Consider the following 14,517-nt stretch of genomic DNA (forward strand, 5'->3'; position numbering starts at 1 on the left):
AGATTTAAGAAATGGTTCACATTTTTTGATTAGTGTTATCATATGCTCTTCTTTGATGGTGTTTGTTGAAAATTCTTTGAGGATTTGGCATAGCTAATGAGTGGCTTTATAAACTGCAGAGGCAGATTAATAGGAAAAGTTAGTAAAGTGAATTAAGTTTGTAAATCAAGACAGGCTTTTATCAATATCCAGCCTCTAATATTTCTAGGAGTCAGACAGACCACCCTTTCCTTTAATTTTTAATTTAATTAACCATCCCTTTGATTTCAAATCACTAAGACATCACTGAGAGTCAAAGACTAACCTTGAGAATGACTTATCTTCTTTAGTCATCAAAAAGATATGAAATTCCATTAATTAGGTGTGAATTCTCCACCCCTTTTAATACAGAAGTTACATGAATCTGTGGGTGTCAGATTTGTTGTTGTTTTGATAAGGATGTTAATGATCTATCTATAAACTGTTAGTTGTTTTGCAAAGTTAATTTTAGACTAACTGATGCATAGTTGTGCTCTCTGTAACCATGCAGAGGAAGAAACACTTGATCAAACATCTTCATCTACCTCAGCAGAACAAGGCATCAGACATATTTATTAGCATTAGTTCCCTGAAAACATGAAAACATGAAGTTATGAATGTCTAGCTCCTTGGTATCCCCTTTTCAGACATTCCTTTTTTTTCCTCTTTAGCTTTTATTCTTTAAATTATGTATAAATTACACATTTCATACCTATAGGCTATAAATCTATTGGAATATTTTGCTTCACTTTTGTATGTCATTTCCCTAAATCTTCTCCTCTAGTCTACTGTTTTGATTACAAGCTTCAGAGACAAAGTTTTTCTTGTGAATCATCATGAAAATGGGATGATCCAGGACCAAGGAATATTAACTGGGAACTAACCATAAACATAATACTGTGTATATATGTATATTTTTTTTTGCCAAATTTCCATCATTATGATTTGTTAAATCATCTAGTTCCCAGAAAGGGCTAGACCTAGAATACAAAAGAACAGTGTATACAATCTAAGCCTCGTCCTGTGCTCCACTGGTTAATATGCTGTTTTAATGAAGTTGTCATTTTTGTTCGGTCATTGGGATTATATGTCACTTTATGTCATGTTACCTTATACTGGGACTGTTCATATATTAGAGTATTGAATTACTAGTTAACCAACCTCAGATATTCATGTTTACGTAAGATTTTTAGAAAATTAATTTTTCCTTTTCAATTAAAAATTTTATTTAAAAACATTTATAGTTGTCACTTATATAATAGTTACATTATAACAGAATTTATGAAAATCAAAATAATATGATTATATAATAATATCATTTTTGGAATCTGACTGCTGTTAAAATTATCAATTTTCCTCCACATTCAATTCGCTTCATAAATCCTTTATTACATCCATCGGGGATAAGTGATTTCTCCAACATGTTTCTCCTTTTCTGTTTTCCTATGTCAGCGATTTAAGCTTTTTGTAAGAAGCTACAACTTGAATAATTACACAATATGAATAGAAGTTTGGATATCTAATGACATCTAGAACTAGAAACCCAGGGCCTCAGTAAACCGTTCAGTTTTAATCAAATATAAATAATTTGTGTAAATGCAAGGAAAGGTGGATTTTACTGAGTAGGGCAATTTGTTTTATTTTAGCTTAGTTTAGTTTATTTATTTATTTTGAGGCAGAGTCTCACTCTGTTGCCAGGCTGGAATGCAGTGGTGCGATCTCAGCTCACTTCAACCTCTGCCTCCTGGGTTCAAGCAATTCTCCTGCCTCAGCCTCCCAAGTAGCTGGCACTACTGGCACATGCCACCACGCTCAGCTAATGTTTGTATTTTTAGTAGAGACAGGGTTTCACCATGTTGGCCAAGATGGTCTCAATGCCTTGACCTCATGATCCGAGTAGAGCAATTTATAATAATGGTGTCTCTAAAAATTCCAAAATAAGTGTATTGCTAATTCTGCTAGTTTTTATTTTGGGAAATAGTTTAGTAGATTAATATGCCTCTGTTTCGTTGAGATAAACTCTGTCATAGTTATCATCAGAGATATGTTGAAGTCAAATAAAATATAGATAAAAATCTCTAAAAATTTTTTTGAGGGAAGCAAGAATTGCAATTTGGGGCATATACACAGACCAGGTGGTCTTCAGTATATCTGAAGAACAAAGAGAAGATTGGAGGTTTTATAAAAGAGAAATGTTAAAATAACTATTTGATACTATGCTTAGTACCTGGTCAACAAAATAATCTGTACATCAAACCTCCATGACAGGAGTTTGCCTGTGTAGCAAACCTGCCCACGTACCCCTGAACCTAAAATAAAAGTTTTTTAGGGGCGGAAAAAAAAATAAATGTTCCATATTGTTGTTAAAGAAAGTTCATCGGCACTAGTAAAGTTGTGCGGAGCTGGAAAGCTCTAACTGGTGCATGATGGGTAAAACTAGTTTTAGAGTCTCAGCAGATTGTTTCAGTATCTGTCAGATACAACTAGTTTCAGGTTACAACTGTGAGTTTCAGGAGCCAGGTTTGTAGAGAGTTATATTTTTGGAGCAGTGTTACGTGCCCTGAGTGCTTTCCCCGACCCCTGACCTCTTGACTCTGTTTGAGTTGGGTTTGACAAGAATGACTCAATTTGTAAGATCAACTTTCACAGATTCAGTGCTTCTTTGTTTTTTCAGTTTTTATTGGTCACATGCTTCTGAGATAAATAACCAGGTTTTGCCTCACACCACGTCATCTTCTTTCGTGTTTGATTATTTCCCTCATACAAACTTCTTTACTTTCAGACAGAGAAAGGACTATCAAAAGTATGGGAAGAAAGTAAGCAGAACCCTGGTAATCATTGGCAAAAGGCTGACATCCTACTAGGAAAGTTAAGGAATTTTGAAGTCATATTTCAAGGTATCAGAACAAGGGACCTGGGAGGAGGAGCTGCAGTTGATGATATTGAATTTAAAAACTGCACAACTGGTAAGTTTCCAGAAAGCACTTCCATTTGGAAACACATTTATAATCTAGCCATTTTATTTTTGTTACACATGTTTAAAATGCTTTACTGTTACATATTTTATATACATACACAAATCAATGGAAAGGTATGATTTTATAATTGTGAACTTAAAACTATATGTTAAGAGATAATACCTATCTTAGTCTGTTTGGGCTGCTGTTACAAAATGCCATAAGCTGGGTAGCACATAAACAACAGAAATTTTTTCCTTGTGGTTCTGGAGGCTGGGAAGTCCAAGATTAAGACAGGCAGATTTGGTATCTGGTGAAGGCTCATTTCCTGGTTAATAGATGGCACCTTCTTGCTGTGTCTTCACTTGGTGGAGTCCAAGTGGAGCCCTTATAAAATGAGCTCCCTTGGGCCTAGTTTATAAGGGCACTAATCCCATTCATGAGGGCTCTGCCCTCATGACCTAGTCATCTTCCTGAAGACCCCATCTCTGGACACTATCACCTTTGGGTTTAGGATTTCAACATATGAATGAAGGGAGGAGAATAAACAGTCAGACCATAGCGATATGTTCTTCATCTTTCAATTGCGCAAGTTACTCCCCTCTTCCTTCCATACCATCCACTTTCTAACATGAATAATTTTTCCCTTCTGAATTTGTTTTTCAATACAATTTTAAATGTGAGCCTAATATTTACATGTATTTACCTAATTTAAACTAATTATAAATGAACCAGTAAAAACAGGTTAGAAATCTGGTAGTTAGTGCATCTATAAGAAATAAATTCAATCAGGCAAAATTCAAGCAGAAATTGAGGTGAGAGCTGTGCTTGGGAGATTTAAAGATACTACTCCAGCCTGTGAACAGTAACTTGAAAAAAAAGTACTGCAATTTATCATGTTACTAAATGAGAAGTATAACTACACTTAGATTCTCTTTACAAAACTACCCAGAAAATGTAAAAAATAATTATAAATACATTTGTACAATTTCACAGTTTGCAAATTTCTTTCAGAGGAATTATTCCATTTGGTTTCCAAAATAATCCTGTGTGAGATATACTGCCAATGAAAGATATGCCTTCTGTGGTTTTCTGTACTGATTCACTTGGCAGCAAGCCTCTGCGACTAAAAGAGCTAAACCTGAATGCTATTTAATTTTATTGTTGCTGTCATATTAAAATATTTCACTGAGGCAGTTCAAAAATGTGACTTTGGTTTTTTCGTAGTGTTACAGCATCTGCTCTTTTTATGAGCGGTACTGTTTCAAAAGATTCTGCTTAGAAATACATTCTTTAAACTTTGAATTCTCTCTCCTCCAACCTATGTTTCCAGAAAAGGTAGTTGTTACTCAGCTACCTTATGTTACATAAAACCAGAAATTATGTGTTTCATACCATGTAAGGAGCATGTAGCTCCAGGTATCTATGTCATGCAGGAGACAGGATTTGGGCTTCAAGATGCTGGGGAGGTGGTGTCTTAATGAAAGAAGATGAGGTTTTGCACATGTATTTGTGTAAAGGGAATCTTAGATGTGAGAATATGCTTCTTAAACTCTCTCCTAGTAACTTTCCAAGTAATATGTTGAAATTCTATTATGGTTAGTAACTCAATCTAGAAGTGATTTTGGCAACTTGAAAAGGAAAAATTCTTCAAAACTTTCTTTAAGATTTTAGAAAGAAAGAAGCTTTATTCAATAAGAGAAATTCCTTTCCTCTCAAGGGAAGCAGAATGATTCCTAGATGGGTTGATTCAGGACAGAAGGAAACTGAGAATTATTATTCTAGCTTTGCCAGTTTCATGTAGAAGTTTGCACTCTTTCTTCCCTTTTTTGTAATAGAGTTCTGTGAGAATTTACATGATTACAATTAATTTTGTTCAATTGAAGCCAACACTTGGCTTACTAAGTTATACTTTAATATCTTACACTAAGTGATCAATTGCTTTTAGGCCTATAGTTCTTTCTTTTTCATCAAGTAAAGAGGCATCATGTTGTCAATTATAGTTGAATATAGTAAATTACACAATACGTTTTCAGAAAAAGTAGCCATTGGTTTTTAACAGCCCAGCCATCTACAATTAACAAGGATTTTCAAATTGTTTTTCAGTTAAGATAGAAAACATGAAAAAATTATGAGAAAGTTTGAAAGACTATGAATGGAACTAAACAACATTCTTTTTAATCATCTTAGTGTTTAGCTTTATGCCGGTGAAATATCAGGGCTGTGTAACATGGATGATCAGAGGGAGCTTAGAGTGTAAGTTACACTAAGTTGCTTTCTGCGGTTGCCACTTTAGAAGATGAGAATGGTATTTAGCAAAACACCTCAAAGTCAGAAAGGCACTTTCTCATAGTGGTTAAGAACAAGGAGTCTCTAGTCAAATTATGTGGGCATGGCATCTGGCTGTGTCATTTGGCTCAGGTAAGTTTCTCCATTTCGCTTTGCATCGGTTTCCTCATCAATAAAATTGAGAAGATGAAAATAGTATTTTCATCATAGGTTTACGTGAATATTAATTACTTTAATACATGTGAAGTTCTTTGAATAGTCTTGGCACAAAGAAAAATTAATGTTACATTTTATTATAAAAGTGATCGTCATTATTATTAACATGCCATATTCTCAAATGGTGCTTTATTGCCCTGTATTAGGAAACCAACTTCAGATCATAAACTACCAGGTTACCACACAATTCATCATGAAGTCATTGATGGTCTGCATTTGAAATAAATAACTTAAAAAATGACTGAATGTTTATTTCTGTCACATTTTACTAATCACAAAAAATCCCCATATATTGTATGCTACCATTTATGTGAAATGTACAGAACAGACAAATGTATCGAGACAGAGAGGAGGTGAGTGGTGACTTAGGTGTGAGGGAATGGGGAGAGGGGAATGGCTGCTAATTGATATTGGGTTTCTTCATGGAGTGACAAAAATATTCTAATGTTGTTTATAGTGATCATTGTACAACTTCATGAACATATTAGAAACATTAAATGTTATATGGCTAGACTTAATGGCATGTAAATTATAAATCAATAAAACTTTTTAAATGAAAGGAATGACTTACCTTGGCAACATAGCGGAACTCCCATCTCTGTAAAAATTTTAGGCCGGGCACTATGGCTCATTCCTGCAATCCAGCACTTTGGCAGGCTGAGGCAGGTGGATTAATTAAGGCCAGGAGTTCGAGACCAGCCTGGCCAACATGGTGAAACTCTAACTCTACTAAAAATAGAAAAATTAGCTGGGCGTTGTGCCACATGCTTGTAATCCCAGCTACTCAGCAGGCTGAGGCATGAGAACTGCCGGTACCAGGGAGGCAGAGGTTTGCAGTGAGCCGAGATCGTGCCACTGCATTCCAGCTAGGATGATGGAGCAAGACTCTGCCTGGAAAAAAAAAATTGAAAATTAAAACATAAGCCAGGCATGGTGGCTTGTGCCTGTAGTCCCAGCTACTCAGGAGGCTGAGGCAGGAGAATTGCAAGAGGCTAAGCCCAGAAGTTGGAGGTTTCAATGAGCCATGATCATGCCACTGCACTCCAGCCTGGGTAACAGAGTCAGACCCTGTCTCAAAGAAAAAAGATAAAGAATTCTGGAAAGATGGTGATAGTAGTGGCCTAACAGCTTTTGGATTCTCCCAAGTCCTCACACAAAACAGTCAGAGAACCTAATTAGCAAAGTCAGCAAGTCATGAAAAACATATGCAACAAAATTAAATGAAAATACATCCCTACAAAATCCAAAGTACAAACTAATAGGACAAACCACAAACAGTGACAAGACTTGTGTATTATTTATTTCTCTAAGGGGGAAGGCAGGAAAATCACAAAAGAGTCAACAGATATTCACTGGAAAGTGCAGCCGGGTTTGAGAATGGCAACTAACAGTGGACAGGTTTTCTGACTTGGAGAATGAATGGGTCCAACATATCTGTGATTAGGTCTGTGGGGCTGGAACAATTTGAACTCTCAAAATTGATCCAGCAGGATTCCCTTCTATGACAACAGCCCACATTCAAAAACCAAACAATTAAAAAACAAAGATGCCAATAAAAACACTCCAGGGAGTGGAATCAAATTGAACAGTCTAGGGACAGTTGAAGATGAGAAAAGATTCGCTTCGAAGTGTGGGAGAGAACATTAGCCAGGAAATGTCAAAAAGCAATCACCATATTTTTATAGATTTATGTAGATTTTATAGACTTGCGTACTCTTTTCAGATTTTGACCCTAATCATATTAATTTAATCCTACTCTTTTAGAGCCTCAGGTTCCTTATCCACAAAACAACAGGATTGTAATAGGTAATCTCTGTGATTTCCCTAAAATTATCTGATATGACTCTGGAATTTATGAATATGTTTTTAAATTTCAGAATCATTGAGAGCAAATTTTAAATTGGTTGTGAGTAGAAATGAGGAAAGGTAGATTATACATATGATATACATATAATTATAATTATACATATGATATACATATGTATACATAACATAATGATACATATGATATACATATAATTATATGATACATACATACAGATTATATCTATAGATATCTATATATAATGGTATATACAAATATTCCTGGACTTATGATGGTGTATATATGGATAAATGGTTTATATGGATAAACCCATATAAGTTGAAAATGCATTCCATACCAAATCAACCTGTTATAAAATCCAAAAATTGTAAGTCAAATCGTTGTAAATGCAGATGCTCCTGGTTTTATGATAAGGTTATGTCTTGATAAACCCAGTGTAAAGTTGAAGAATTATAAATCAAACCCCTGTAAATCAAGGACTGTCTGTGCACACACACACACACATTTTATATACCATAATATGTATGGTACATATTTGGTAATTATCTACTTTACCTGCAAATAGGAAAGCTGTTTAAGTTTCGTATTTCTTTCTTACTTTCTATTCAAAAACTTACAACTCAATTTATTAGATAATATTTAGAAAATAGCCAACATAAGCTAGATATATTCTTTTTTATTTCTTTGCATTGTGAATACATTATGGTGCTATCTTCAACTTACTGTCAAATGTATTTTTCTAGAAAGAAAAATAAAGCAAAATAATGGGCATATTCTGTAGTCTGTCCAGGAACACAATAAGAAGCCTCTCTCCTTTTTGGACAAGTTAATAAGGAAGCAAGTAGCTTAATTCATAGAAAAATAAGTGACAGATTATAAATTTGATGTCTCTCCTTTTTATTCAAGTTGGTTTAAAAATGGTTTGTACAGAAATCTTATAAAATGTAGCAACCATTCCACAGAACAAAGAAGTAGGAAGACAATTCATATTGAAAGGAAAGGAATATCCTATCGTTGCAATTCTAAAGTTCGAAATTTAAATGACTTCTGAAATTTCAGAATGTTACTTAAAGTACAATCGTTTCTTAAGTACAGTCATTCACCTAATACTCAGGGAGCTTACTATTAATATTAAGTAGCATTTATGTCAGCTGTTAAGATCCCAGATCAGCAATAAGACCACTAGGTGTTAGTCCTAGCTTACCCATTTGCTATCTGCTCTACGGTTTTAGGCAAATGACATGATCTTCTTTTGCCTTATGTTTTTCATCTATAAAATAGTAATAATAATGCTTCTATCTCATAAAGTTCTTATGAGGATTAAATTATTAACTCTATACAATGTACTTTGAAAAATGCATGATATATAGCAAGCATCTGAATATTTATTGGCCAGTAAATATAAATGAACTACACCGCAAGGTTTCTTAATTGTTCTAGGGGCAACACGTTTTACATCACATTTAGAATCCTATTCTGTTTTGTTCCTTCATTTTCACATGTTCAGCAAACATTATCGATTTTCTAGTCTGCAGAAAGCTTTGTGCAATGCACTGCACACATCTACGGAGAGCTGGGCTGAAATGTGTGCATTCCAGAGTGTTCAGTTTTGTGGATTTTTCTGTTTCCCTTTTCAGTGCTCCTTTCTTAATTCCTCGCATTTGTCTCCTTCCCCAGTGTGTTCCCCCCCCCCCCATGTTTTCTATTTCCAAGACCCCTCTGTGTACTGCTCGAAGATACTGGTAAACCCAGGACCTCAGGCTAGAATCCAATAATGGTATAAGATGTTGCCTTTTCAACTGAATATCTAGAAAATTCAATTGAATGATGACCAGTTTTCAGTTCAAGGAAAAGGAAGAGATGATTTAGGGAACAGAGAATGTTTCCAGAATCTTCTGACAGTAGCTACTCAATCTTTCCCAACATTCATACATAGCAAAACACTCACACCCCCGAAATAATCTTAATTATGAAAAGAAAAATTACCTTGAGGGTAAAATAAAAGAAGCTGGCATTACTATAATTTCAGATGTCTTAGGTGTTGTCTTTACACATAATGTAAAAAGACATTCTTTTCTATTATAGCCACTTTCACATCTTTCATTTTTTCCTTTTGAAAACTGTATGTATGTAGTTCTCCTTGAAGAGGTCCTTCACATCCCTTGTAAGTTGGATTCCTAGGTATTTTATTCTCTTTGAAGCAATTGTGAATGGGAGTTCACTCATGATTTGGCTCTCTGTTTGTCTGTTATTGGTGTACAAGAATGCTTGTGATTTTTGTACATTAATTTTGTATCCTGAGACTTTGCTGAAGTTGCTAATCAGCTTAAGGAGATTTTGGGCTGAGACAATGGGGTTTTCTAGATATACAATCATGTCATCTGCAAACAGGGACAATTTGACTTCCTCTTTTCCTAGTTGAATACCCTTTATTTCCTTCTCCTGCCTGATTGCTCTGGCCAGAACTTCCAGCACTATGTTGAATAGGAGTGGTGAGAGAGGGCATCCCTGTCTGTGCCAGTTTTCAGAGGGAATGCTTCCAGTTTTTGCCCATTCAGTATGATATTGGCTGTGGGTTTGTCATAGATAGCTCTTATTATCTTGAGCTACGTCCCATCAATACCTAATTTATTGAGAGTTTTTAGCATGAAGGGTTGTTGAATTTTGTCAAAGGCCTTTTCTGCATCTATTGAGATAATCATGTGGTTTTTGTCTTTGGTTCTGTTTATATGCTGGATTACATTTATTGATTTGCGTATGTTGAACCAGCCTTGCATCCCAGGGATGAAGCCCACTTGATCATGGTGGATAAGCTTTCTGATGTGCTGCTGGATTCGGTTTGCCAGTATTTTATTGAGGATTTTTGCATCACTTGCTCAATGAAATAAAAGAGGATACAAACAAATGGAAGAACATTCCATGCTCATGGGTTGGAAGAATCAATATCGTGAAAATGGCCATACTGCCCAAGGTCATTTATAGATTCAATGCCATCCCCATCAAGCTACCAATGACTTTCTTCACAGAATTGGAAAAAACTACTTTCAAGTTCATATGGAACCAAAAAAGAGCCCGCATCGCCAAGTCAATCCTAAGCCAAAAGAACAAAGCTGGAGGCATCACGCTACCTGACTTTAAACTATACTACAAGGCTACAGTAACCAAAACAGCATGGTACTGGTACCACAACAGAGACATAGATCAATGGAACAGAACAGAGCCCTCAGAAATGACGCCGCATAGCTACAACTATCTGATCTTTGACAAACCTGACAAAAACAAGAAATGGGGAAAGGATTCCCTATTTAATAAATGGTGCTGGGAAAACTGGCTAGCCATATGTAGAAAGCTGCAACTGGATCCCTTCCTTACACCTTATACAAAAATTAATTCAAGATGGATTAAAGACTTATATGTTAGACCTAAAACCATTAAAATCCTACAAGAAAACTTAGGCAATACCATTCAGGACATAGGCGTGGGCAAGGACTTCATGTCTAAAACACCAAAAGCAATGGCAACAAAAGCCAAAATCGACAAATGGGATCTCATTAAACTAAAGAGCTTCTGCACAGCAAAAGAAACTATCATCAGAGTGAACAGGCAACCTACAGAATGGGAGAAAATTTTTGCAACCTACTCATCTGACAAAGGGCTAATATCCAGAATCTACAATGAACTCAAACAAATTTACAAGAAAAAAACAAACAACCCCATCAAAAAGTGGGCAGAGGACATGAACAGACACTTCTCAAAAGAAGACATTTATGCAGCCAAAAAACACATGAAGAAATGCTCATCATCACTGGCCATCAGAGAAATGCAAATCAAAACCACAGTGAGATACCATCTCACACCAGTTAGAATGGCCATCATTAAAAAATCAGGAAACAATAGGTGCTGGAGAGGATGTGGAGAAATAGGAACACTTTTACACTGTTGGTGGGACTGTAAACTAGTTCAACCATTGTGGAAGTCAGTGTGGCGATTCCTCAGGGATCTAGAACTAGAAATACCATTTGACCCAGCCATCCCATTACTGGGTATATACCCAAAGGACTATAAATCATGCTGCTATAAAGACACATGCACACGTATGTTTATTGCGGCACTATTCACAATAGCAAAGAGTTGGAACCAACCCAAATGTCCAACAACGATAGACTGGATTAAGAAAATGTGGCACATATACACCATGGAATACTATGCAGCCATAAAAAATGATGAGTTCATATCCTTTGTAGGGACATGGATGAAACTGGAAAACATCATTCTCAGTAAACTATCGCAAGGACAAAAAACCAAACACCGCATGTTCTCACTCATAGGTGGGAATTGAACAATGAGAACTCATGGACACAGGAAGGGGAACATCACACTCCGGGGACTGTTGTGGGGTGGGGGGAGGGGGGAGGGACAGCATTAGGAGATACACCTAATGCTAAATGACGAGTTAATGGGTGCAGGAAATCAACATGGCACATGGATACATATGTAACAAACCTGCACATTGTGCACATGTACCCTAAAACCCTAAAGTATAATAAAAAAAATAAATAAATAAAAACTGTATGTATGACTCCTGAGTGTACTTTAAACAGTGATTGATCTGGAGTGAAAAACAGTGGCATGATGATAATGATCTCAGTGCAGCATCGCTCTGGATTCAAATTGAACTTGGGAGATCACAAAACAGTGATTGCTCTATATAAAGTTCACACACAAATAAATCTGTAAAGAGAACTCCATAGAGTTTAACTTCAGAACTTACCTTTTTCACTTAGTTTACATGAAAAGCTGTATTTCTGCTCACATTTGAGTGCTCTGAGTGTTGCATTCAGATCGCTCACAGTCTTCTTTTAAAGTAAATGTCAGACAAGAAAAAGAAGATGGCAATGAGTAGAAAAGTAATGCACATCTCACCCTAATGAAATAATTAAAAGTGACGTTTATTTATTTATTTATTTATTTTGAGACAGAGTCTCACTCTGTTGCCAGGCTGGAGTGCAATGGCACAATCTCGGCTCACCGCAACCTCCACCTCCTGGCTTCAAGCGATTCTCGTGCCTCAGCCTCCTGAGTAGCTGGGATTACAGGCATGCACCACCACGCCCAGCTAATTTTTGTATTTTTAGTAGAGACGGGGTTTCACCATGTTTGCCAGGATGGTTTGATTTCCTGACCTCATGATCTGCCCACCTCGGCCTCCCGAAGTGCTGGAATTTCGAGCGAGGGCCACTGCGCCTGGCTGCAGGCTTCTTTTAAAGTAAATGTTGTCAGAAAAGGAAACAAAGAAAAAGAAGATGGCAATCAGTAGAAAACTAATGCACATCCCACCCTAACAAAATAATTAAAAGTGACTTATTTTTAATAGTGAATGGCTAGATAATATGTAGTACTGTATAATGTAAGGATGGATAAATGATAAATGAATGGATGTAAGGATGGATGGTTGGATGCATCAGTGGATGGCCAGACAGGTGGTTTAATAGATACCATGCATTCAAATCTTGTTATATGTGTAAAAATTCAGAATAGAGCAACTTCCTGTCTTTATTGAGTTACATTCCAGTGGCAAATGCAGATAATAAGCAAAATAATGTGTAATATAGTATGTAGTAGTGATAAGTGCTATGAATGGTAAAAGGAAAAAGTAATAGAGAAATATTTCCCTGATTAGAGTGGGCAGAAACAGCCTATTTGATGGTTGTAGTTGTACAAAGGCTTAAGTGAACTGAGGAGGCAATTGTGCAAACGTCTCAGGGAAGAGAAATCGAGGCTTAGCGACCAGTGGACCAGTGAGGCAGATTTGCTAGAAGAGCAAATTGCTGGAGTGAAAGGGAAGAAGGGTAGAGAGACAGTGATGGTCCTCATTATGCAGAGCTTTGGCATCAGAAATGCCTGCTCACAGCATAGGGATTAAGCAAGCCAAGCCTGGTGTCAGACTTCCCAGGTTCAAATCCTGGCTTTGCCACTTACTTGCTGTGTGATCTTGAATAAGTGCTTAGCAACTCAATGCCTCAGTTTCTTTATGGCAATAAAAATAGAACCTGCCAGCCAGGCATGGTGGCTCATACCTGTAATCCCAGCAGTTTGGGAGGCCAATGCAGGCAGAATCACTTGAGGTCAGGAGTTCCAGACCAGCCTGGCCAACATGGTGAAACCCAATCTCTACTAAAAATAAAAAAATTAGCTGGGGGTTTTGGCACACACCTGTAATCCCACCTACTCAGGAGGCTAAGGCAGGATAATTGCTTGAACCTGGGAGGCAGAGGTTGCAGGGAGCCAAGATTACACCACTGCACTCCAGCCTTGGTGACAGAGTGAGACTCCATCTCACAAAAAAAAAAAAAAAAAAAAAAAAAAAAAATTAAAATTAAAATGATAGTGCAAATTTAAAAGTTAATGTATGCCAAGTGCTTTATACAGTAACTCTTCATGGTAACTACTCAAGCAATGTTTGATATGATTGTCATCATTCATCAACACCATCATATTTAATTGAATCCTTAAGACTCTGAAAAATTGAAATAGCTAGATGTTACACCAAATATCAGCTGAGTTGATTTCCTTCCTGATGCTTAATGGCATGGAAACAGCGGTATTTAGCCATAACATCGTAGAATACTACTAAAATAATGATAAACAACTTGGAGGTAAAAGCAGTCACATAGCACCTGACAAATCTGTCAAGCAGTTTCGCTGTCCACTGGTTACCAACTTGCCTGAGTCTGGTGAGACTGCATCCTCATATACTAGTTACATAAAGCGGGTTTATTACCTACAGATAGGCAGCAAGGGACAACAGAAAATTAGGGTTCATCATTAAGCTGGTCCCCCAAGGCTCAGGAAAGCTGCCCAGGGTGGATGGAATCTCATCAGTGCAAGACCCCGTTGCACCACAGCTGATGAGCTGGCAAAGCCCGCCCTGGGTTTTATACCTTAGGTGAAAGCATGAAAGGATATTCTGTTTCTAAAAGGAATTGGAACCAAAACCTGGCTGTTCTAGAACGTCCCTCTTATCTCAGAATGTTGCATTCCCAGCACATTCTGCCGTTTCTTCTTAAGAACTGCAAGCAAGAAACTAGGGAGACCTGAGTTGGTCCAAGGCCACAGGGAGAAATGTTCGGCAATATCTAGTTTGCCAATGATTTCAAATGGTCTTGAAAGAAAACAAGTGATATCAGACATATCATTAGTGTTTCTAATAGT

At 36.7% G+C, this 14,517-nt stretch overlaps 1 protein-coding gene across 1 annotated transcript in view; it reads left to right on the forward strand.

The window, feature by feature from the left end:
• MALRD1 (MAM and LDL receptor class A domain containing 1) overlaps positions 1–14,517 on the forward strand; it is a 695,880-nt gene that overhangs the window by 403,749 nt on the left and 277,614 nt on the right. Inside the window, exon 29 of the mRNA XM_032166926.2 lies at positions 2,801–2,984. Coding sequence (XP_032022817.1) covers positions 2,801–2,984 — 184 coding nt within the window. The remainder of the gene's footprint in view (positions 1–2,800; positions 2,985–14,517) is intronic.

The sequence above is a fragment of the Hylobates moloch genome, unplaced genomic scaffold (assembly GCF_009828535.3).
Source record: "Hylobates moloch isolate HMO894 unplaced genomic scaffold, HMol_V3 SCAFFOLD_2, whole genome shotgun sequence".
Classification (NCBI taxonomy): domain Eukaryota; kingdom Metazoa; phylum Chordata; class Mammalia; order Primates; family Hylobatidae; genus Hylobates; species Hylobates moloch.